Genomic DNA, 25,144 nt, shown 5'->3' with positions numbered 1-25,144 from the left:
TGTATTTGATGTCACTGATTGTACACTTAAAAATGATTACAATGCTAAATTTTACCACAATTAAAAAACTAAATTAAAAAAACCCTACAGAGACTTCCCTGGTGGTCCAGTGGTTAAGACTCCACGCCCCCAGTGCAGGGGGCGTGGGCTCAATCCCTGGTCGGGGAACTAAGATTCCACATGCCGTGTGGTGTGGCCAAAAGATTAAAAAAAAAAGATGTTAAAATAAAAACCTACAAAAAATTGGTTAATGTGAATCCTACATCTTTGTTTTGTTTTTCTTCTTTTTTTAATTTATTTTTTAAAATTTATTTATTTTATTTATTTATTTTTGGCTGTGTTGGGTCTTTGTTGCTGCACATGGGCTTTCTCTAGTTGCGGTGAGCAGGGGCCACTCTTCCTTGCGGTGCATGGGCTTCTCACTGTGGTGGCTTCTCCTGTTGCGGAGCATGGGCTCTAGGCGCGCAGGCTTCAGTAGTTGTCGCATGCGGGCTCAGTAGCTGTGGCTCGCGGTCTCTAGAGTGCAGGCTCAGTAGTTGTGGCGCATGGGCCCAGTTGCTCCGCGGCATGTGGGACCCTCCCGGACCAGGGCTCGAGCCCACGTCCCCTGCATTGGCAGGCGAATTCCCAACCACTGCGCCCCCAGGGAAGCCCTGTTTCTCTTTTTCAAAATTGTTTTGGCTATTCTAGTTTCTTTACCTTTCTATATACATTTTATTTTTAAATTTTTAAAATGTTTATTTATTTATTTAGGCTGCGCTGGATCTTATTTGCAGCACGTGGGATCTAGTTCCCTGACCAGGGATGGAACCTGGGCCCGCTTCATTGGGAGCGTGGAGCCTTACCCACTGGACCAGGAGGGAAGTCCCTATATACATTTTAGACTTAGCTTGTCTCTATCTACAAAGAGTCCTGCTGGAATTTTAATTCGAATTACATTAAATTTATTGTTCAATTTGGGGGAGAATATATATCTTAAATATACTATGTCTTCCTATCTATAAATATGGTCTGTTTTTCCTTTTATTAATTCTTCTTTGATTGCTTTCATTAGCATTTTGTAGTTTCTAGCATACAGGTCCTGTATATGTTTTGTTAGATATATTCAAGTATTTCATTTTTTTGGAGCTATTGTAAATGGTACTGTATGGACTGAATTCTGTCCCCCTCAAATTCATATGTTGAAGTCTGCTCCCACACACACCTCAGAATGTTGCTATATTTGGAGATAGAGACTTTAAAAAGGTAATTGAGGTTAAATGAAGTCAGATGGGTGGGCCCTAATCCAATGTGACTTGTGTTCTTATAGAAAGAGAGAGTGATACCGGGGACATGTATGCCCAGAGAAAAGGCCATGTGAGGACACAGTGAAAGACATCCATCAATGAAACAAGGAGAGATGGGGCAGGAGAAATGAAATCTTGAAACACCTTGATCTTGGACTTCATAGCTACAACTGTGAGAAAATAAATTTCTGTCCTCTTAGCTACCTGATCTGTGGCAGCCCTATCAAAAAAATACAGTTACTATTTTCAAAAATGTCATGTTCCAGTTGTTCATTGCTAATATATATATATATGTTTTTTTTTAAGGAACACTTTTTTTTATTATAAGTACATTTCTTTCTTTTAAATTTATTCTATTTATTTATTTTTTGGCTGTGTTGGGTCTTCGCTGCTGCTTGCGGGCTTCCTCTAGTTGTGGCGAGTGGGGGCTACTCTTCGTTGTGGTGCAAGGGCTTCTCATTGTGGTGGCTTCTCTTGTCGTGGAGGACGGGTTCTAGGCATACAGGCTTCAGTAGTTGTGGCTCGCAGGCTCCAGAGCGCAGGCTCAGTAGTTGTGGCACACAGGCTTAGTTGCTCTGCGGCATGTGAGATCTTCCCGGGCCAGGGCTTGAACCCGTGTCCCCTGCATTGGCAGGAGGATTCCCTACCACTGCGCCACCAGGGAAGCCCCTAAATTTTATATTTTAACTGGCTTTTTCTGACACCAGTCTACCAGGGCAAGGCGGGGTGCTGCCAGGCAGAGGTAGAAAGTCTAATTTTCTCACTTGACCTCTGTTGACACCCAGCGGGTGGTGTTCCTTTTCACTGATGGGCAGAGGTGGGAGGTCTGGCTCCAAGTGTGATCTCCACTGACACCACAGGTTGGGGGTAGCCTTGTTACCTCTGGGCCACGGTCAAAGTCCTGACCCATTAGGTTTCTTGTGACACCATCCCAGCAGGGAGAATGAGAAGCCCCTTGTTACTGCTGAGTGGGGTGGAAATGCAGGCTTTTCACATGGTTTTCACTGACGTGGTGAAACACGAGTGAGGCCCCAGGGGAGGCCTCATCGCCAGCCAGCGGGGATGAAAGTCTCCGCCCTTTACTTGCTCTTCTCTGGCATCACACTGGCAGGGTGTTGGGGTACCTCCTTGCAGCCTGGACAGGATGGAAGTTTAGGCTCCCCACTGGGCCTTTGCTGGTGTGAGTGTAGGTGGGGCTACAGTCTCTTCTGGGGGATTTGGCTGGAGTATAAACTTTTTCGTCTAAAAGTTTCTGTCTTACCAGGTTGCTCCTTTCTTGGTCTCTTGACTAGAGAGACAGCAGGTTTTTGTTGGGGCCTTTTGTTGTTCTTCTCACCCATTGGCATTTCTGAGTTGCCAGCTTCTTCTATTCCAAATCTGGGGTATGTGGGGCAGAAAGAAAACCTACAGAGGGGCTTCCCTGGTGGCGTAGTGGTTAAGAATCCGACTGCCAATGCAGGCGACACAGGTTCGAGCCCTGGTCTGGGAAGATCCCACATACCACTGAGCAACTAAGCCCATGCGCCCAGGGGTATTACAGCCATCTCCTTGCCAACTGTAATGCCCTTCATGCTCCAGGGCTCCCTATGGCATCAGGTTAGGCTCTGCTGACACATTCTTACTTAGCATCCCCACCGCAGCCCTGTCCTGCCGCCCTCAGCCCTTTTCTTCTAGAGAGCACTTCCACATGCACCCCAGCCCCCATTTCAGGCTCTGCTTCCAGGGAATCCCCTTACGGCAAGTGCTGCATAAGTTGTGGGTCTAAATGTCAATGTCGCCGCTCCTCCTGGTGCAGTGTTGAGGGAAGAAGAGGCCTTGCTGCCTCTCTTTCTCCTGCTCTGGCAGCCCCGACTCCACACGTACGCACACAGGCGCATATGCCTCCCTGCAGACCCTCCTCCCCCACCTTCTGCTACTGAGCTGCTCCCCCGAGGAACTGGGCTTGGAGGAATTCTGTCAACCTTGAGGCTTGATTATGAGTTTTTGGTTTTCAGATGAGACCAAGGGAGGGGATGCCCCACCTCACTCAAAAAGGGACAGAGCGATGCCTGGCAGCCTTTTTTTTTTTAATTAATTAATTTTTACTGGAGTGTAGTTGCTTTACAACTGGCAGCCTCTTGTTACCTGCTCCCAGCCTGGCCTGACCTGACCCTGGGGACCCTGTAGGGCTCCACACTGTAGAACCGCAAGGGCACCACTGACAGGCCTGCCGGGTTCAGGCTTGCTGAGCAGCCACTCGACCACATTCCACGCGACAGCCACAGTTTGTCTTGGCGAGGTGGCCCTCTGGGCCCGGCTCCAAGAAGGGCCTGGGGAGCAGCCCAGACAAACCCACTTTCACCACAGAAGCCAAAGCTGGCTGGGTTTGAGTCGGTGCCAGCCCCAATGGCCAGACCCTCCTCCACCCACCTGAAGGTGGGCTCAGGCTCTGGGTGAGGGGTTGGTGTGGAAGGGGCTAGGCTCCTAGCCACTAGCTGGGGGAACCCCAAGAGAGGCAGCAGGGGCAGGGACGCAGGCCAGAGGGCTTTCCTGCCCAACCCTCCACCCTAAGGCAGGCCTTCAGGAACTGGACTCACGGGATGGTCGCCCACTATAGTGTGGCCCTTGGCCATGGTGCTAGATGGATAGCCCCTTACACCCTAGCCATGGGGAGGCACCTACATCTCCCCCTGGGAACCCTGGAAGCCCAGCTCGAGGGGCCCACTGCACAGCGAAGGGTGTCTCAGGGGCAGCGTTCGCTCCCAGGCTGGCAGGGAATGAGGAAGGAAAGGATTTGGAGAACCAAGATGCCAGGATATTGGGCCCCAAGGAATAACAGACCTGCTGTGGACGGTGTTTTCCTTCCCCTTTTAAACACTTGGCTCTTTTCCCCTCAAGGAATGAAATAGCCAAAGAATGTGCAGAAACAGTCTAGTTTCTGTTATTGCCCTGGTGGGAAGCCTCTTCTATATCTTTAGAATCATGAAGTCTCTTCCAGTCTGTCTCCAGTGGGAGGTGTCTATGGACTCAGAACACCCCTCCTTCCCCTTGGCAGTCAGTCCCCTCAGCTCTAATCCCAGCACTTGCCCCCACTCACCCCCATCTCCCCGGGGGTGGCCCTCTGTGCTCCCTGCCAGGACTGAGGCAAGGAGGGGGTGGGAGTGGGGGTGGACACCTTCCCCTTTGAGAAGTGAGTGGAGGTAGGGGCTCTTGGACAGACGGTCCACGAGCACCTTTCTGGAACTCCAAAAGAGGAGACCCAGAGCTAAGAGTCCAGCTGAGGAGAGACAGGTTAGAATCGAGGTAGAATGACCTAGTGAGAGACTGATTTGTTTTCGTTCTTGTGTTTTTCCCTCCCCCTCTCCCAGAAGGCAGCAGAAGGTATCATGACAGGGTGAAGTACTGAGGTGGTCTTCAGATCTCTGCATTTTGCTTCCCAGAAAACTAGCTTCTTGAAGAGAAGTAGGGAAGGTGAGGGCCAATGGGTACCTTCTGGGAGAGTAGCACAAAGAGAGAAAGAGATAGAGATAAAGAAAGAGAAAGAGACAGAAACAGAGAGAGAGAGAGAGAGAGAGAATGGGGATATATATTAACAAATGGTATACCCTGGGTAAAGGAGACATGGAAGTGTACCATTAAGCATACAATTAATGCAGTTAATGCAGTGGTTTAACATTAGACATATAATGAATGTAATTCAGCACGTTAACAAAATAATGGAGAAATTCACAATTCTCTCTCAATGTATGCACAGAAGCATTTCATAAAATTTGGCATCTATTCATAATTAAAATTTTTTTAGAAACTCAGGAATAGAAGGATGCTATAAAACCAAACATGATACTTAATGTTAGAAGTTCACCTTTTGAGATAAGGAGCAAAATAAAATTGACCACTTACACGACATTTTTTTTTTTTTTTTTTTTTGCGGTACACAGGCCTCTCACTGTTGTGGCCTCTCCCGTTGCGGAGCACAGGCTCTGGATGCGCAGGCTCAGCGGCCATGGCTCACGGACCCAGCCGCTCCACGACATGTGGGACTTTCCCAGACCGGGGCACGAACCCATGTCGTCTGCATCCGCAGGCGGACTCTCAACCACTGCGCCACCAGGGAAGCCCTAACACTACGTCTAATTAACATTGTATTGAAGGCACCAGTGGTGTATTCTGGCAAGAAAAGGAAAGAAAAGAAATAAGGATTGGAAATGAAGAAATAAGACTGTCCTTTACAGATGACATAATTATCAACTTAAGAAAAATCCAAGATGGGACTTCCCTGGTGGCTCAGTGGTTAAGAATCCGCCTGCCAATGTAGGGGACACGGGTTCAATCCCTGGTCCAGGAAGATCCCACATGCCGCGGAGCAACTAAGCCCGTGCGCACAACTACTGAGCCCACGCGCCTAGAGCCCGTGCACCACAACAAAGAGTAGCCCCCACTCGCTGCAACTAGAGAAAGCCCGTGCGCTGCAATAAAGACCCAACGCAGCCAAAAAATAAGTTAAAAAAATCCAAGATAATCTATGGATAAAATATTACTATATGTGAGCTAAGCAAGGTTGCTGAATACAAGGTTATTGTACAAAAATCAACTGTATCTCTATAAACCCACAACAGAAAGCTAGGAAGTGGCATTAAGAAAATGATATATATAACAGCATAAAATAATCAGATACTGAGGAAAAAATAAAAGATGTGTAAGACTTACACACAGAGGCCTATAAAATACTGTTAAGAGAAGTTTAAAAGATTTAAATAAATGGAACAATACACAATATTCATAAATTGAAATATTCAACATTTTAAAGATATCAATTCTCCATTAATTGATCTATAAATTCAATACAATCTCAATGAAAATTCAGGAGGCTTTTAAAGAATTAATAAATTGATTATAAAATTTAAATGGAAATGCAAAGGACAAAGCGTAGCTAAGATAATCATGAAGAACTGAGTTCGACAATTTGCTGTACTGGATATCAAAACTTACTATAAATCTAAAGCAATTAAGATAGTGTGGAATTGGTATAAAGGTAGACAAAAAGGCCCGTACACATGTGGAAATTTAATTTATGATAAAGGTGCCACTGACTTGCAGCGGAGAAAAGATGGTCATTTTAATAAATGGTGATGAACCAGTTGACTATCCATACAAAAAATAAATAAATAAACTTGACCCCTAGCTCACACCATATATAAAAATCAAAATATCTTCTTGATTTGGGGGTAGGTGAAGATTTCTTAAAAGGATACAAGAAACATTAACCGTAAAGAAAAGATTGATAACTTAGACTACATTCAACTAAGAAATTCTAGTTATCAAAAAATCCCTTAATGAGAGTGAAGAGCAGGGGAGTGTGAAACAAGTGATAGGAGGGCTCTCACATTGGGGTTGGTGAGAGAGAGCTTGTCTGGTGTGGTGTTCTTATGAACACCAGACTTCAAAGCTGGTGGCTTCCAGGTGGCTCATGCCCTTCGGTCACCCAAAGGGTGTTGTTACTGCGTACTGGAATGGCAGCAGAGGAAGGAAGCCTGTGGGTATACGTGCAAAGGTGTGGACAGGGAGGGGGAGGGTGGCCGGCCCAGGAGCAAGAGCGAGGAGCTTCTGAGAATCACTGAAGAGCCTGGCCCTTCTAGGGGACAAAGACACTGTGAAGTTTTTCCTATTTGGAGAAGTCATCCTTGGGAAGAGAAAAGAGATTTGGGGGTCCACTTGAACCACCTTAACCATGTTTAATGCTTGCCTCATTCTAAGTTGACCATATGGCGGGGGAAATAGACCTTAGAGGTTACTCTGGCAAACAACTACTAGTTTATCTTCAAGGGCATGAGGCTTTATTTTTTTAGCTTTCACATTTAGGTCCACAATCCATCTTAACTGATTTTTGTGAATGGTATGTGGTAGAGGTCAAGTTTCATTTTGTCTTATGAATATCCAGTTGACCTAATGCCATTTATTGAAAAGACCATCCTTTCTGCACTGCACAGCAGTTTCCATTTTTCTGGGAGATTTTTCTTTTTCTTTTTTTTGGCTGCACCGTGCGGCTTGTGGGATCTTAGTTCCCCAACCAGGGATCGAACCCAGGCCTCGGCAGTGAAAGAGCTGGACCACCAGAGTTCCCTGGGAGATTTTTCTTTTTGGAAAAAAATAAGGGCCCTGCCAATAAGGGCAGGAATGGGAAGAATGAGGACGTTTTGCAAAACAGTCAGCAGTAGGGCTGGTCAGAGCTGCTGCTGGGCTTCCCTTGAGTCAGTGAGGCCTGTCCACAGTGGGTCCTGTCTGAGCCAAGTACAGCCCCAGAGGCTGCTCGAGGATGCAGGGCACAGCAGCCTGGTTCTGCTGGGAAACATATGTGGGAAGGAAGCAGAGGATTTCCTGGGAGATGCTCTCTCTCTAAAGGTCAAGCAACCAAGTATTTGACTCCCATTTTACTTCCACCCCATTGGCCCTGTGGAAAGAAAGCCCGGCGGTAGGCTGCTGCTGGGAAGGGCCCCTTTGTCACCTGGCATCTTGGTACCTCAACTAGAAACAGTCTGAGCAGAATTTCTGTCACCTGGTCCCAGGAGAGGCAGGACCTACAGATGACGAAAAATTCATAAACTTACTTCAACTAGGAAAAACTTCCTCTTCCACAGGCTGACTGCCCGGGGCCACCTCCAGTGCACACTGTTGTGCCCCATCCAGACCCCCTCATCTTTACCTCTTCAGTGTACACCTGTCTGACCCCATCTGCCAGCACTGCATCTCTTCCCCTGAGAGCTTTCTCTAGCTTCTGGGGCCTGTTACCACCTGCGAGGCCACCTAGAAGTTCCAGGAAGGGGATGCTCCCCTCCCACTGCCCCCAGAAGCTTCTGACCACTGACTGACAGAAGTCGGTGTATAAGTAAGTACACAAGCCCCCTTGCCCCTCAGGTGGGAAATCTCTGAGGCGTGTGTTTTATAGTTTCCCAGAGTTCCCTGGTGGGATTAAGCTCCAGAAAACTCACAGGAGTGACTTGCTCACAAGCACACTGTATTGGGCTTCCTTAATTTCCCTGCCTCCCTCCCCCCTCCCTCACTGGTGCTTCCTGAGATTGCCTCCTAAATAAACCCTCTGAGCACAAATCTTTGTCTCAGGCTCTGCTCCTGGGGGAATCCACACGAAGACAACCTGCATTCGGGTGCATGATGCCACCCTGACTGATATGAACATAGGCACCGGGGCAAGGTTAGAACTTCCATGACTGGCCTGGGATGTCCAGCATCTGCAGGGGTCAGTCCCCATGAACCAATCAATCCTGTCTTGTCTACAAGGCCTCAGGACTGTCACTAGGCTAGGACCTGGTGATATGCTAGCATTTAGGGGCTTCCCTGGTGGCGCAGTGGTTAAGAATCCGCCTGCCAATGCAGGGGACAAGGGTTTGAGCCCTGATCCGGGAAGATCCCACATGCCGCAGAGCAGCTAAGCCCGTGCACCATAACTACTGAAGCCTGTGTGCCTAGAGCCTGTGCTCCGCAAAAGTGAAGCCACCACAATGAGAAGCCCGCACACCCCAACGAAGAGTAGCCCCTGCTCGCCGCAACTAGAGAAAGCCCATGCGCAGCAACGAAGACCCAATGCAGCCAAAAATAAATAAATAAATATGCTAGCATTTACTGGGCAGTGGGTTCTCCATACAGATTTATGTAAGATCAAGACCAAGCTTCTGCCACTCAGTTTAATATCATCCTGACTCAGGATGGCTGGATCTATGGAGAATGGAGTCCCTTTCCACTAGAGAATGTTGGAAGTCCAGAGAGGTGTTCTGGCTGTGAGGCCCAGAAAATAATGCCCTTGTTGCTTTGCTGGAGTTGCTGAAGATCCAGATGCAGGCTTGTCTTGTACTGACCCATGACTCATGGTCCAGTTTCACTCACTCCTCACTGATTTATTGGCTACAAAAAGACCTGGTGTGATATTTGCCAGATTTGGTTAATAGTTTTCATCTCAAGTGATGGCCCCGACTAGAGACTGGGTTAAAAATGATTTTGTGCCCTGGTGGGTCTGTGGCATAGAACTGTTGGTTCTACTTGTCCATACCCCCTCAGACTCACTGTTCCAGAATTTGCTTACAATATTCCACAACGAAGTCTACTGGTGGCTTTTCCTCTGCAGGAGGGACAGGCAGGCCAGAAGTGTCAGAGAGTTAATCTCCTGGGAGCAGCCCCAGGCAGTGACAGATGGGGCTGGAGGATCAATATCCCAGATCCTCTGCCTCTTGGGTGGGAAAACCCTGAGTTATGTTCTACACTGTCTTCCAGAGTTCTCCAGCAGGGAACCTGTCTCAGGTTCTGCTTCTTGGGGAACCAAAACCAAGACATGCGGGAAGAACATTGTGTTAGTCAGCCTGGGCTGCCATAATAAAATACCATAGACTAGGCAGCTTAAACAAAGAAATTTATTTTCTCATAGTTTCAGAAGCTAGAAGTCCCAGATCAAGGTGCAAGCTGATTTGAATCCTGGTGAGGACTCTTCCTGACTTGTAGGTGGCCTCCTTCTCGCCTGTGTCCTCACATAGTGGACAGAGAGCTCTGGAGTCTCTTCCTCTTCACACAAGGACATAGTTCTATCAGATTAGGGCCCCACTCTTATGGCCTATTTAACCTTAATCACCTCCTTACAGGCCCTGTCTCCAAATATAGCCACAAAGGCAGAGGGGTTTGGGCTCCATGTATGAATTTTGAGAGGACACAATTCAGTCCAGAGCAAACATCATAGTGATGAGCTCTGCCTGCTGTGGATGAGGGAGTGGGCAGTATTTATCTACCAATCTACCTATCTCTCTCTCTCTAACCTGCCGCACTGTGCTGCTTGCGGGATCTTAGTTCCCTAAACCGGGACCCCTGGCAGGGGAGGTACAGAGTCCTAACCACTGGACCACCAGGGAATTCCCAGGAGTGGGCAGTGTTGACTCAGATGGTGGCTTGAGGACAGTTGTGAGATCTACGAGGACAAATATCACATCTTATTTATACCAACCACGGCACCTGACCCATTCCAGGAACCGGTAATAACCTGCATCTGGTACAGATTAGCGCTCAGCAGATGATCAACCTGGGAGGGCCCTGGACCGTGGAAACTGCTCGGAGCCTGAATGGAGCAGGGCATGGCTGGCAGGCTTTGGGGCTCTGCAACACAGGCTGAAGGCAGGAACTGAGGGGAGGCCAGGCGAGCACTGAGAATAAAGCAGGATTCTTAGGTAGGAGGGTATCTCATCACGGGCCCCAGTGAGATGAATCCCAGGTATTGGCAGGAACACAAGAGAAGAAAGTGGAGGCCTCTAAAGGACAGGGCCAGCCTATCTGCCTTGGCAAGTATTATTTGTCCAGAGGGCTGCAAGGCATGGGCTCATAGGTTGGGGAAGGACAGGTTTCCAGAGGCCAGAGCCAAGGACTGCTGTCGGGAGGAGAGAAAAGGAAGCTTGAGGCCTGGAGTTGGACCCTGGGATCTCTGGACAGTGCATCAAAAAAGTGGCTTCCAGTGTCAGAAAGCTAGACCTTTGGGGTCTAGGGAACATGTTTCAGGGGGACAACTGGGATTCATCCTAGAAGTCGGGTAGATGAGCCTGGGAATCTTGCCTTTCTACCACCCATCCTCCCAAACTCTTGAGACAGGAGAGCTGGAAAGTGTCTAGGCCTGGGAAGGAGGGAGGAGGTTTGGGGTGTCACTTAATCAGGCAATCCTAGGAGCCAAAATTTGCCCCACCTAGCAGCCTCCAGTCAGGAAGGATTTCACTTCTGTGCCTCTGTACATCTGGGTGGTATTTAGTTGGCTCTGTTCTGGTTCCCAGCAATGTCCTTCTGACACCCCCAACTTTGGTCCTGCTTAGACAGCTGGGGGACTGACTCCTCAGTGTCCAGAATGGGCTCCCAGCCAGAGCTCTCAGGGCTGAGCCCGTGTCCTGGGTCTTCCCACCCCTCCCCAAACCCCCCAACTCAGTACCCAAGAGCAGATATGGGGCAGGGAATACTTGCTCAGTTGAACTCTGATGCTGTTGAAAAAGTCCAAGGTATAAGAAGGCTGCCCAGGGGCATGGTTTAGAGTTGCAGAGCTGCTGAGAAAAGCAGACCCACACCAAGGAAGCAGACAAGAGAGGCTGGGTGGCCACCTGCACCTGTGTTTATTGTTTTCTCCAACCTCAGCAGAGAGAGTATGAGACCAGGGGCAGCTGGACCCGTTCCATGGTTCTATGGGGCCAGCCAGAGTCATCTGTGTGTGGGGCCAGAGTCCACGAGACATTCATTGAGGGCAAGATCCACAACCAGGGGGCCTGGCACCTCCTCTTCTGCACCCTTCATGCCCAAAGTCCCCATGATGTGGCAAGCGTGAGTGCTCAGGACTCAAAGGGAGTGGGGCAGCCACAGAATCAAGTGGCTGTCAGAAGCTCCATGGGAGCCTAGGCAGGCCTCCTGAGGCTGCTGGGCACCACCCCTTGTCCTGGAGAGTAGCTGGGATGCCAGGATGGTTGAGATGGGTCAGACGCAAAAAAACTTTCCCGGGCCACTCTCCCTGAGCTCCTTATACTCCCCATCCCATGCTCCTGTCACCAGATGCCCTTGGTCTGCGCAAGGTCCATCTCTTCCAGAGGAACCGACCCAGCAAGTGAGGTCAGGTATCCAGCACCTCCACGGGATGTTCTCCTAACAAGAGCATCAGCACAGTGCTGGGGCTTCCAACCAGCCTCAAGGGAGGTGAGAGAAGCCTGTGGGACTGAGGGGCCCTTGAGCACAGGGAGGAAGGCCTCTCCCTGTTCAGGCCTGTGGGTTGAAGTCTGCCTGCAGCCCTGGCCCTGTATCTGTCTGTGCTGCCATCCAGGGCATGGGTGTGAATCCTGGAGGGACCACTAGTCCGGGCTCAGTGGGGACAACACCTGTAGACCTGGTGGGGAGAGGAAAAGACGAAGGTCCTGTAGGAAGGCTGGCTGCAAGGCGACAGGAAGCCACTTCTTGCCTCTTGTTAAGCCTGGGCCACTGGGCTGGGCTGTGTGGCCCTGACAGCTGTCTAGGTGGGCCCTGGAGACGGAGACATGGACCCCAACTCCCCATCCTTGTTAAAGTCTTTTGGAGAGAGCCCATCCAAGGTCAGGAAGGGAGGCAAGACTCAGCCAGAGACCTACCATAATTAGGAGTACGCCAGGCCCTGAAGCCCCCGAGCTGGAGAGTGGAACTTGTCAGAATCTTCAAAAGGCTGGTCTGCAGTAACCAAGCAGGGGAGCCATAAGCCATGTGTAGCCTGTGCCCCTCTCGACTGGGGGCAGCATGCAGGACATATGGCACTTTTTGAGGGCAGAGCTATCAAGAGCCTTGAAGGTAGTCAGCCACCCCCCAGTCCTAGCCTAAGCCCAGCACTGCAGACAGTTAGGTGAGGTATGCCCCCCAGACCTCTTAGGAGGTACAGCCCCAAGCCCTTGCCCCCCTAGTTTCTTCAATCAAGAGACATGACTCTGGGCTCTTCTTCCCAGCCTGTCTCCTTCAGAGGGCCTGTCTCAAGGTGAGGAAGCAGACGGCCATGTATCAGGAGAGCAAAGGGAAGAGGTCAGCCTCCAGGAGTACAGATACCTAATGCGGCGGTAGCAGCATGTCTTCCTCCCACACCCCCACGAAATTCATCACTTCCATCACCCTTGCCTCTTTCTAACCCCCTTCCCATGGTTTGCTGCAGGAGAAACTGGTGGCCTTCTGTCCTTCCTATTCCCTGCATTTTAAGCTCCAGACACACTTAGGTTAAGAAAAATTATCCAAAACTTGGAAACAAGGCTAAACTGTTCCACTTTGAATTATCCTAGAGCATCATCTAACAAGCCCACCCCAAGAGTCATCTTATTCTAAGGGATGCAACTCTTTTTGACTTGCTATATACACTACTGGTTAGAACCCAGGCTTTGTTAAGTTGGATGTTGACTTGGAGGAGATTGATAAATGGCAAATAACAATCATTTTACTAATGGGCTACGGGAGGGGTGACCTGGTCTCAATTCCCTATCTGTAAAATGGGGAAGGTGAAGCTGGGCTAAACCTTATCTAAGTTCAGTCCCCCTCCATCCAGCAAGTGACCTGGTCTCTCACAGTGGTGTATGCTATCCTCCAGTGGACATAGGGAGGTACAGGTCAAAGGCACGCAGCCCATGGTGGGGTTCTTCCAGCTCTGCATGTTGGGTCTTTACTCTGGGCTCAACTGGATGAGGCCTTGAAGTGGTTTCCAGACCTTCTCCAATTGGCATTGTTGTCTCCTTGATGGTCCAGAGTAAGACCGTCCCAAGCTATGAGACCCAGGGAAGTGGGGTCCAGATGGACCTCCTTGAACCCCTGCAGAGCTCCCTCCTCTGCAACCCCCAGGGAGAACTTGTCACCTGGCTTGAAGCTCTTGTGAGATGTGGATGGAGTGGGCCGCGCAGGCCCAGCTGCTCTACCAGGTTCCAGCGAGGCAGCACGGAGCACTCACCTGGAAGCCCCTCTCCGTGGGCTCTGGGGCAGGCCTGGGCTGGGGAGCTGGGTGGGCGCAGCACGGGGGCGAAAGCACTCCTCTGTTTGACAGCGGAGATCATGTTGACAGGCGAGAAGGAGAAGACGCTGGTGGTGGGGGCAGCCGCCGGGAGGGACATAGAGGAGGCAGCGGCCAGCGGGGGGCTAGAGGGCATGACTCCAGGGCGGGGAGGGGCAGGCGCAGCAGGGAAGGTGGTGGGAGACACAACAGGGAGACAGCACCAGAGTGAGCAGCTTGGTTGCTGCCCTGGCATGAGCAGTATGCCCTGTGTGGGCTGCTGACCTGGGTGCCAGGCTCAGCCCACACTGGGGGCTGTGAGGGTCCTGGGGAGACCAGTACAGGGTAGAGTCTGGAGGCAGGCTGGGAGCCTCTGGGGTTGCGGGCTAGCACTTGCCCTTTTGGGGGTTCTGGAGACCCTTTCTTAGCGTTGGAGATGATAGGGCCAGAGGAGGTTAAAAACAAACAAACAAAAAAACAAAACCCCAAAAATGAAAGCAAAACCAGAATATCCAACAAAACCAGATACTGAGAGGTGCCTGCAAAGATGAGGGATGAGCAAGAAATGGAACAGGTTAGGATTCCTGCTGAAAATCACTGGGATTCTGAGACACTAAGAAACATTGATGGGCCCTGGGGCATCAAGGTTAGAGTCAAAGGTCAGGGTTCATAGCAGAGCTGGGGCAAATGGTCAGGGACGAAGTTTGGGGGGTACACATAGGCTCTTGTTATAAGGCCCCTGTGTCCAGGATCACAGCTCACATAAGAACCCTTACTCCCCCCATAAATATGTTCCCCTTACCAATTACACTCCCCCCGACCCCCGACACTTTGTTCTCTTCCAGCTTAATGCAGGTCCTCATCATCTTCAGCCCTGGTCCTGGAGGCCTCCTGTATCTCCCTCTTCCAGCAGGTCAATTTTAAAGAAAGGTACAGAGATCCAAATCCTCCGATCTTCCTGTTCTCTAACCCCACAGCCCCCATGGCTGTGGCTTGCTCTCCTGGGAATAGCCAGGGAGCCTCCTGCACACAGCCTTTGCCTGCCCCTCCTTCTTGCAGCCTCCTCTCCCGGGGGCTCCTGCCCAGGCCATCTCTGGATTCCCCTTTCTACAACCTCATCTGAACACAATTCCCTGCCTCTCTCTTCTAAAGACCAATAAGACTGTGATTTGAGTGTTGTCCAGGCAGCAGGCAATGGGATGAGGGTGGGGGTTTCCTGAAAGAAACCGGCAGCCTGAGAAAGCTGCTTTTGGTATCAGAACATCCCCCACCCCCCTCTTTGGAACAGTGATGTCTTCAACAGCTGCCCCTGTTCCAAATGTACTCAGCCCCATGGGTCACTATCTCCTTTTAAGACAATGCTGACTGCTAGCTGATGAGGCCCATGGAGCTCCGTGGAGGGCTTGAAATAAATGCCAGAAAATGTACTGTATCTCTAAAGGCCCAGAGCTCACAGCCGCATTTTGTAGCTTGGGTAGTACTGGGAGTTGTGGTTCAGTCCAGGGCTGCTGGCGGCTGAAGCAGAAGACAGAGGGGAGGTCCAAGCAGACAGCCTCTGGCAGGGACAGTTCCGGAGGTCATTACAGGTACATCCTGGCAAACTCAATGAGAATGATGCCCACTGGAGCTTCACGACAAAGCGTCGTGCACAAGGGGGAGTGGATGGGGACTGGACAGGACAATCCCACCAGATGGGACTGACCCTCAGGCCAGCCCAGGGTGTCCCCAGTTGATGCTGGAGTGAGGCTTAAGCAGCTGTAGAATTCTTGATCTCCTGGCTGAATGGGAAGACCCCAGGTGGCTTTTGCCCACTGGGGCAGTGGGTTCCTCCACTGCTGACTGCACTGTGTGTGTGGCGGAGAAGGGGGGCTGGTGCTCCAAACTCCACCAGCTTCGACCTGGGGGGCACCCTGAGAGAGGTGGTAAGAATACTGTCCAGAACTGAAGGGAAGTAGGAGCAGTGGAGCCTGGCCTGAGCAAAGAGGAGACAGGAGTCTTGGTGGGAACACCGGAGGGTCATGGTCTGTGTGGACACCAGACATTGAGCCCAGGCCAGAGGTACAGAGCCAGACTCAAACCCACAGCCAAAAAGAGCAGTACTCAGGATGCAGGCCATGGGAAGGAAGGCTAGGCAGGTGCCAGATATGTTGGTCTTCAGCAATAGCAAACATATGACAGGGGACAGGGGACAGGCGGAGGAATGGCAGGAAAAGTCTTCTTGGCCAGCCTTCCCCATTCCTCTGGCACAACAGCGTCTCCCAGGACTCAAGGTGCAATCTCTCTTACAATTGATGGGGGAGGCTCCTTGTAGGTGAGCGGGGTGGAGCTATCCCCCAAGCTGGGTGCTTTAGAAACATGTCTGCTGAATAGCTAAGCTATAAGAACCTGCAGACAGGCTGTTCTGGAATTTGCTGTTGGAAGGAGGGACTTGAGGGCAGTGCATGGTAAAAGCATAAACGCCCTGTCACCCATCCACCCAGCTCTGAGCTGCCCACCCCAAGAAGCCAGACAGAAGACGGTTAATGCCCACAGCCAGTGCTGGGACGCAAATTCACACACTCTTTCTGAACTGCATCTGGGCCCTTTATGCACAGTGGCACATTCAGGTCTGAGAACAACCCTAGGCAACAGGTGGTACTGATCCGGTTTTACAGAGAGGAAACTGAAGTAACTTGCTGAATGTCAGACAGCTCCTGATTTGGACAACCAAACTGTGAATCCAGGTGTCTGACTACACAGAATTCTTGCTCTGCCCAACCAGATTGCTGGGAGCCACATCTTCCCTCCTCAGGCCCCTGCCTCTCCTGGGGGCGTGGGGCCAGGTGGAAACCTACTTTTCTTGGGCCCTGAGTTCCCTCAGGCTTCCGGCAGGGGGCACCAGCCCTCCTCCTGAAGTCCTGGCATAAGATGGAAAGGTTGGCGGTCCACTAGGTTTAAGCAGGACGTCCCCGTGTTAAAACTCGTTTCAGTAGGAGGGGAAGGCTGGAAGCGATGTGCACAACTGCTGTCAGCAAACAGAACTAAAAGTGCAAGAAGTGCCCCGGCGCCGGGGTTGAGGGCTGGGTCTCCAAAGGCAGAGAGAGAGAGGTCGAACACAGAGAGGGCTGCCCTTGCCTCTGAGGGCAAGGCCAGGGTCGGTGCTCATGCGACAGGTGACAAGAGCTCCCCCCACCCCTCATAGGCTAGGATGGAGCTGGGCTGAGCCCCATTCTGCTCCCCGGGGCCTGGTCCCTCCCCCCCTCCCCGGGAGGCAGGGGACACTCACTGGCGAAGGGCGATGTGGCCGTGGAGCCATTGAGGAAGCTGGGGGACGCGGGCACACCGAGGCCGGCCACGCCCGGCGCCCCGTAGCCGCCGAGGCCAGCTCCGAGGCCGCCGCCGTAGCCACTCTGCTGCGAGCCCGGGCTGGGCGCGAACCCGCGGGGGGACGCACTGCCGCAGCTGCGCGCGTAGCCTGCGGGAGAGCGGCCGTCAGGGGCGCGCGCCGGCAGGGAAAGGGCAGTCCGAGCTGCGCCGGCGGCTGGGAGGGCGAGGGAGGCGGGACGCACCCGGCTCCGGCCCTGGCGTGGCGTCCCCGACGGCAATGGCCAGCGGGCTGCTGAAGGCGTTGATGCCCACGACGGCGGGGTGTGGGTGGCTGGGGGCCAGGGGTCCGAGCGGCGCGGGCGCGCGGGGGGCGCTGTACAGAGCCTCGGCCACGTCTGCTGCGCGCTTCAGGAGGAGCTCCTGCGAAGACAAGAGCGGGCACGGCCGGGGCAGCCGCGGGCACCGGGAAGCGGGCAGCCTCGGGCCCGGCGCGGGGAGACGGGCGGAGGAGCCATACCTGGTTGCCGCCGGGCACTCCGTACAGGGCCTCCGCCAAGTCGGCCGCCCGCTTCAGCAGCACTTCCTGGGGGCAAAGAGGAAAACAGCCGGACGGAGGGGGCGGCCCCGTGGGCGGCAGAGGGGCCGGGAGCAGCCTCTTCTCCCCTCGGCCACCGGACCCCCTTCTCCCCGCCCCGCCCCTCTGAGTACCTTGGGCAGCCTCTCGGGGTCTCCGGGGTGTCTGGGAATGACTTTCTGTAGCCTCTGGAATCCGTAGTCAATGGTGGGCTCATTCAGGGCTGGGGAGAGGGGCGGTGTTTGGAGGACGCCCCTCCCGGCACGGCGCCAGAGCAGGGCCAAGCCCGCCAGCAACCAGTCCGGGAGCCTTGCTGCAGACCTCCTCCAAGGCCAGCCCAAGCCTCTCGGAAAACTCCGGGCACTCGGGTCAACGAGGGTCGGGAAGTTTCCTCCGTTCCTTTCTTACTCATTCATTCAACAAATGTTTACTGAGCCAGGCCCTGTGCCAGCTGCTTGGCATTAACACACATGCACTATACGATCCCATTTGTGATTAGAAAAAAGGCAACTGTATATATATTAGCTTCAGTATTCCTAGGGGCAGGACTGGAAAGTTTTGTCTGCATTTGGTGTTATCAGGAGTGAATTATTTATTATAAAAAAAGAAAAAAAAAACCCAACAGTCTTCATGTATCACAGCTCTGGTGGACTCTCAGCGGTGCCTGACCGTTAGGGGTATTGCCTGTGTCCCAGGAGTGGGCTGCCCCACACCCAGGGCTCTGGGGAGGACGCTGCAGCCTCCTGACCTGGCTCCCGAAGCCCTCCTCCTCCTCCTCACCTCCTCCTGTAGCCTGGCCCCGACCTATCTTACCAGCCTCAAAGCCCTACCTACCTTCTCCACCTCCAACTCTAGATTTAGTGAATTTCCTCTAGTTTCCCCTAAAACGTAAGGCGCTCCTTCACCGGTCTTCGTACTTGCTATCCCTTCTCCGGGGATGCCTTTTCCTCCTCATCTCTACCTCCTTATTCACCCCTCTGGTTCCAGCTTAGCAGTTTAGTCTACACTCGTGCCTGGAGGTTTTCTCTGACAACCACTAGCTCCTCCATTGTGTAACACTACCCACCCCATGCTGTGTTCCCTGTGTTCCCCCCTCATTCTTATACTGGAGCTCCCCGACAGTAAGTAGGGTCACTACTGAGTGTCCAGTGCCCCTTGAAGGGCTTGGTGAATGTTAGGTGGGGTGGGGGAATGGGGAAAAGTGCCAGACGGTGGAGGTGGAGAGGATACGGGCCAGTGGTCAGATAGACCTGGGAAGGGGGATGAAGCCACATCTTCAGGAGTAGCTTACACTCCTGTCTTGTGTTAACTTCTCGCCCTGGCTTCATGCAAGGTGTGTGTGTGTGTGTGTGTGTTCGTGTGCATGCAACGTGAAGCCTGCGGTGGCTTGGGGGAACCAAGAGAACTGGAAAGATTTGGGGAGCAGCAAGCTATGTGGGGGCATCTTTTAAATAAATCTCCCCGTGGAGATGTTTTAGACACTGGGGAGTGCAGAAGGTGAAGGGGGTGGGGGGAGTTGCTCTGGAGAATGCCCGAGGCAGAGAGAGTGTCCGTCTGAGGACGTGGAGGCCAGGGAAGGAAACAGAAGCACAGGGAAAGAAGGTCCGGAGAGGAGGTGTCCTGGGATGTGGGGTGAGTGCCAGCAGGGGCTTAGGGGGCCTGGCTATTCGCTGACTCCTACACCAGGGCTGGTGTGTGCGGCGTGGGGCTCCATTCCACAACCCTGGGCCTCCCTTCACCCCCCTGACTCCTTACCTGTGTAGACAAAGCGGCCGGGGGCTCCCTTGCAAAATTGCTTGGACTTGTAGGACAGGGTCACCTCCACCACCCCAGGGATGTGCCGTGGGGGCGTCTGCACCCGTATGGCGTGGGGCGTGATGAGCTGCGAGGGGAGAGGGGAGGCCTGCGGGTTCTGACCCGGCGAGGGCAGGGTCCAGCCCCAGGCTGGGAGGGAGACCGGCGGGAGCGGCCCACCTCACTCCACACGAGCACGTTCCCAAACACGACCTGCAACCCGTCGAAGAAGTTGTCGCCGATGACAATGACGGTGGCGCCGCCCGTGGTCCAGCCCTCCCCGGGACTGATGGCCTTGATGCAGGGGGTGGCAGCTGGGAGGCAGGAGAGGAGCCAGGTCAGGGGCCCATGCCAAGGTGGGGACTGGGGCTGGCTGGGCCCGCGGCAGCCGGGGCTGGCCTGGGGGTCCTGACCTTCGGAGGGGTCCAGGCGGCGCGCCCTGCGGCCATGCTTGGAGTTGTTGTGCACAAACATGTTGTCGGACACGGCCAGCACGTGCCCATCCACGCTCACCGTTGTGGATACCACCACCTGTGGGGAGAGCCAAGGCCAGCCTGGCTGGGGCTTCCAGTAAGGGACTGCTGGGGGGCACTGGCAACGTGAGGCCGGTGGCTGGATACTGTAGTTCAGGGTCACCGGCATGGGGAAGAGCTTCAGCCCCTCTGGAGCTGAGCTGGTGGAAGGGGGACCAACCGGGTTAGGTGACACCCTCAGATGCACAATCTCTGGCTGCCCAGGGGAACTGACCACCAGGAGCTAGAAAAATCAAAAGCCCTGAAATAAAATCTCTGACTCCTTGGGCAGAGTGGCTACCGTTTTTGCACCCACATGTACCACAGGCTGTATCCCTAGCGCTCCAAGGCAGGAATGGGTCTTAGGCAAGTGGGAGTGAGCGTTTTGATGGAGGGGGAACATCGGCCTGAGAGCCCATCAGCAGGAGCCCCCACTCTTGGGAGGAAATTGGGGCTACCTCCTTCTCCCCCCTACCCTTCACTGGGTGGGGTGTGCAGGTTGGGGATGTGCTAAGGGCAGCTGCTCTCTGCTTCATGCTATGCAAATTAGCTGGGTTGTTAATCATGTAAAAATGTCACAATTAGCATCTCCTTAAGTGGGACTCTAATGAAGCCTCCCTTGGCAGCCAGCTTAAGTTGAGACAGAGCTGCCCCACCCCCAGCAAGCACCAGGCTCCAAAGCACTGGTCTGTGCAGGGGTCTGCCCCTGGGGCCTTTCTCAGGGTGGCAGGGCCACAGCCTCCCCGGCCGCCCCATCAGGAAAGGGCAGGTTTGCAGGGGAGAACTCTCTCCTCAGACCCACCTGGAAGCGGCGCATGTCTCGGGGATTCCCCGCATTCTTTAGGCAGTTCTGGTTGCATTTGAGGAAGAACTTGAGGAAGAACCTGAAACAGTGTGGTCGGTGGGCTCAAGGGTCTGGGGGTTCTAGAAACAGATGAAGATCCAACTGCTTCCTGCCACGCCCTCTCCCAGCAGGGTAACTTCCCCTCTGCCTGCTCACATGAGGCACATACCCCATATTACCATCCTAAGCTGCATACACACAGGGTACATGTGACACATTCAGTAGACCTGTCCCAACGACAACTTCCCTATACAGAAAATCCCCCACCTCCACAGTGTACAGATCACACAGTGCTTAATTATCTCACAAAGTATATACTCATCACATCTATACACAGTATATTCATCCTAGAGAATACATCCATTATATATACTATATATACCTAGTACTCATGAATTATTATATACACCATATGTAGCAGGTACTCCCACTTACCTGTAAACTTAACCCACACCATGTATGTTTGTCACAGTATATGCCCATCACACACACAGTGCATCCATATCACATAGTGTATCCTTCCCCTAGAGTATACCTATCAACCACAAGATGTTTACTTACAACAGTATACCCATTATACTGTATACCCAGTATACCCATTATACCCACACTGTATATGCCTTATATACTACTACTCACAAGATACAGCCATCAGAATGTAGACCCACCACACTCAGGGTATACCTTCGCAGAGGCATACACGATATGTACTCCACATCAGGCTGGACTCATCACACACATGTGGTATGCTAATCACACAGAGTCTATACCATCACGCACAGTGTGTGCCCATCCTACACAGTATATGCACAGAAAGAATATGTGTATATGCTTTAGTGCACCATTTTTATGTTGTATATGATTACCCAGAGTATAGTCATTGCAAATATTGTACCGTCATTACAGTAAAATATAATGTACTGTATGTAGAGGTCCCCCCTACAACAAATCCCTCTCACACACAATAGACTCCCTGCCCCGGCACATCCCCCGCAAACAGATCTCCCTCATACACATTCTATATCCCTTATACACATAGCAAAAACCTAACCACACAGAGTGTGTAGCCATCATATACACATGGTGTACCTGTCAGACACACCGTACAGATACACGGTGAATACCTTCTTTTTCACATACAGTAATTAGAAAAAAGCACAGTAAATGCAGCGATGTGACTGCTTTTTAGACAAACACATGAGAACTTGATCCTCCAGTCCTTCCAGGCAGTTGATGCGGATGGTGAGGCCTTGGCCCTGCCACCTCCCCGTGAGGTAACCATGGATAATACTCTGGATTTGTACTCTTCATAAACCCAGGATACCATCAGTAATCTGCCTTCACCCCAGGACTCTGTGAGTATCCGGGAAGATGCCCTTTACAAACTGTAGTGTGCTGGGCTAAAGTCTGTGGGGGTCCTGGCACATGGCACAGCCTCCTGGGCCGCTCTATGAGCTCCTCCAGCAGCTGCCTGTTTATCAGCCCCCTGGTCTTGAACTCCAGATATGTACATCCATTTAACTCATCAGAGTTGCCTCCAAACTCTACGAACATGAAATCAGATTTATTACAAGCTCTGAAAGCTTAGTCCCCAAAGAGGAGGTCCCCAAGTTCTGGGAGGGGTGGGCACCACTCCTGGACAGAGGTGTCCCAAGGGGGCCGTCCCTCATTGGGAGCTGGCAGCAGTCACTTTCCTGGAGATGCATCTCCCCTTGCACCCTGCCTGTGACCCCATCAGCCCCTGTCATATTCCCCCACACAATGGGCACCCTTCTGGGAACGCTTTTTAGTTCCCTTTCCATAGAGACATTATATCAGCACGCATTTTCATCCATAGTGGACACCGCCCAAAGAATACTTTCATGTAGTGTAGACCTTCTATACACCCCTGCAGAGCATTTGGAGGTGCAGACACCTCATGTGACCCCAAAAAGTGCACACCCATGTAGACACCACACACGTGCCCTCTGTACCCAACCCCACTCCCAAACCTGCAGAACCCTGGGATGTGGCTGGAGATGAGGGCTTTCCAGGCACTGCCTCACTGTGTGGCCTGGGGTAAGTCCTTTCACATCTCTGGGATCCTTCCTTATTCATGAACCAGGAGAGTAGCAATTGATGCTTGCTGAGGTCCCTTCCGATCCTGTCTTCATCTCAGCCTCCCAAAGCCTCAGGCTGCTGTTTTCTGTAGGATCCTGGCTCCCCCTGGGGGGGCCCCCTTGTCATCCCCTCCTGCAGCCCTTGCCTGGCAGGTCTCCCACCCTCTCCCTTCCCAGTACAGGTTGCATCTGTCCTTTGGGTCCACACCAATTCTCACTTCCTGTCTGGCCAACCTCTTCTGGCCCTTCTAGGCTTTGGAGACCACCCCTCCCTGAGAACCTCAGGGCCCTGCCGGTACCTCCATCTATGCAGGCCCGTCCTGGGACATTTCAGTTTCTGAGCCTCGTTGGCATTATCTGCAGAGTGGTGTTGAGTAAAAAGCAGCCACACAAGGCCTGGGCCTTCTGTGGGGGATACTGAGGGTCAGTCCTCTTTTTCTTTCTCCCTGAGCCTCTAGCTCAGAGCTGCACACAGTCAATGCCATCAGTGGTGGGAGAAGGGTGGCTGAAATCTCACCCACCACCAGATGGTAGTCGGCGAGGCTGTGTCCAGCCGGCACCCACCCAATCAGAGGCCAAGCTGATGCTAACACTGCAGACAGCCTGCGGCCCTACCACCAGCCTCAGGGTTGTTAAGCAAAATCATCTACTACAACTTGAAAATAAGGCAAAAAGATGACAGTGAGTCCTTTCAAAGTCATTCTGGAACAGTGGTTTTCAAAGTGTGGTGTCCAGACCAGCAGCATCAGCATCACCTGGGAACTTGCTGGAAATGCAGAATCTCAGGCCCCACCGCAGACCACTGAATCAGAAACTCCTGGGATGGGACTCAGCCATCTGTGTTTTCATAAGCCCTCCACGTAATTCCGATGCACCCTGAGGTTTGAGAACCACTGCTTTACAGCTGCACTATCCAATATGGCAGCCACCAGCCCCGAGTGGCACTGAGCACTTGAGATTTGGTTAGTCTGAATTGCTGTAAGTGTAAAATACATACTGAATTTCAAACACTTAGGAAAAAAGGAATGTAAAAATATCTCATTAGTAATTTTTTGGTGTTGATTACATGCTGAAATAATATTTTGGATATCTTGGGTTAAATAAAATATATGATCACAATTAATTTTACCAGTTTCATTTTGTTTTTTAAAATGTGGCTACTAGAAAAATTTAAATGACAAATGTATAATGGCTTACATCATATTTATATTGGACAGTGCTGTTCCAGAGTATTACGTTGACAAAGCCACCTAAGAGTTAGCTGATTCTCTAGGAGAAAAAACGTTGACTAATATTTGCTATTAATTGGGGCCAGACTCTGTAAAGTTAGGTGCTAATTTGCAGAAAACTGATAAGGTGCAAATGATTTTTGCTGGGAGAAATAAATAACTTCTATTTGGTAGAGAAATGAGCCCTAAAGCTTACAATTTTATTGTCCCATGGACATTAACTAGCTTTGTGTCTAACTTGGCAATCTTATTCAAGTATTTTTCACATATCCTGTTTTCTCTCCCTCCCTCCCTCCTTCTCTCTCTTCTCAACTCTTTCCTCAACTGTCTATATCAGTTTCTCTTAGCCTTCTTTGAACCAGCTTTGTCATCCTGCTGGTTCCTTCATTAATAAGTTACAGAAAACCTCAACACACGCTCAGTAATAATTTGTATGAGAATTATACTTTTTGAATATATAATCATACATTTTGAATATTATGCTTTAAAAAGGGTGACTAGCACCCAAAGGGTCCTGTCTTCCAAGGTTAGTCTTGAAATTCTGCAGCACATGGCCTGGAGTTGGGGGATTTCCGTTCTGGTCTAGGAGAACCGGAAGTAGTGCCCAGACCTCTCACTCCTCCCAACAGTGCCTGGCTACCCTCAGCCTTGGAAAGGGGGCTCTGGGCCCTTCTTTCCCCACCACTGGGAGACAGACACACTATCCACACCCCCGGAAGCTGGAAGGCCAGGGTGGGGGAATAACATGAGGACAGTCCAGGAAACTTCTCCACAGGCTGGCACCACCTAGGCAACACCCTTAGAGGGGTGGAGGAGAACCCAGAGCAGTCCGGGAAGGATGAGAATGGTGTCGGGAAGAGGAAGGAGGGACAGCAGATCTTTCAAGCCATGACTGTGCAGAGGACAGATGTGGAGGCTGGGAAGTGGAGAGGGTCAGGTAACCCAGTGGGAAGGGGAGCTGTAGGAGGACACCCTACAGGGACCTAAGGCAGGAGGGGATGTGCACTTTGTTGAGGGCCTGC

The 25,144-nt window shown here is 51.8% G+C and overlaps 1 protein-coding gene across 1 annotated transcript in view; it reads right to left on the bottom strand.

Moving 5' to 3' along the window:
• Positions 1 to 11,405: 11,405 nt before the first annotated feature.
• The window catches only part of EBF4 (EBF family member 4), a gene marked incomplete at its 5' end in the record, with an annotated part of 55,496 nt that continues 41,757 nt past the window's right edge, over positions 11,406 to 25,144 (bottom strand). The window contains 11 exons of the mRNA XM_082644655.1: positions 11,406 to 12,162; positions 12,401 to 12,476; positions 13,726 to 13,923; positions 17,030 to 17,218; positions 17,313 to 17,490; positions 17,588 to 17,653; positions 17,779 to 17,867; positions 19,400 to 19,526; positions 19,619 to 19,752; positions 19,852 to 19,969; positions 20,753 to 20,834. Of these exons, the coding sequence (XP_082500781.1) occupies positions 12,406 to 12,476; positions 13,726 to 13,923; positions 17,030 to 17,218; positions 17,313 to 17,490; positions 17,588 to 17,653; positions 17,779 to 17,867; positions 19,400 to 19,526; positions 19,619 to 19,752; positions 19,852 to 19,969; positions 20,753 to 20,834 (1,252 nt within the window). The 3' untranslated portion in view covers positions 11,406 to 12,162; positions 12,401 to 12,405. The remainder of the gene's footprint in view (positions 12,163 to 12,400; positions 12,477 to 13,725; positions 13,924 to 17,029; positions 17,219 to 17,312; positions 17,491 to 17,587; positions 17,654 to 17,778; positions 17,868 to 19,399; positions 19,527 to 19,618; positions 19,753 to 19,851; positions 19,970 to 20,752; positions 20,835 to 25,144) is intronic.

Source organism: Mesoplodon mirus (genome assembly GCF_964341445.2).
Source record: "Mesoplodon mirus genome assembly, chromosome: 15".
Classification (NCBI taxonomy): Eukaryota; Metazoa; Chordata; class Mammalia; order Artiodactyla; family Ziphiidae; genus Mesoplodon; species Mesoplodon mirus.
The sequence above is the reverse complement of the archived record's forward strand: the minus strand, read 5'-3'. Positions and strand labels throughout refer to the sequence as shown.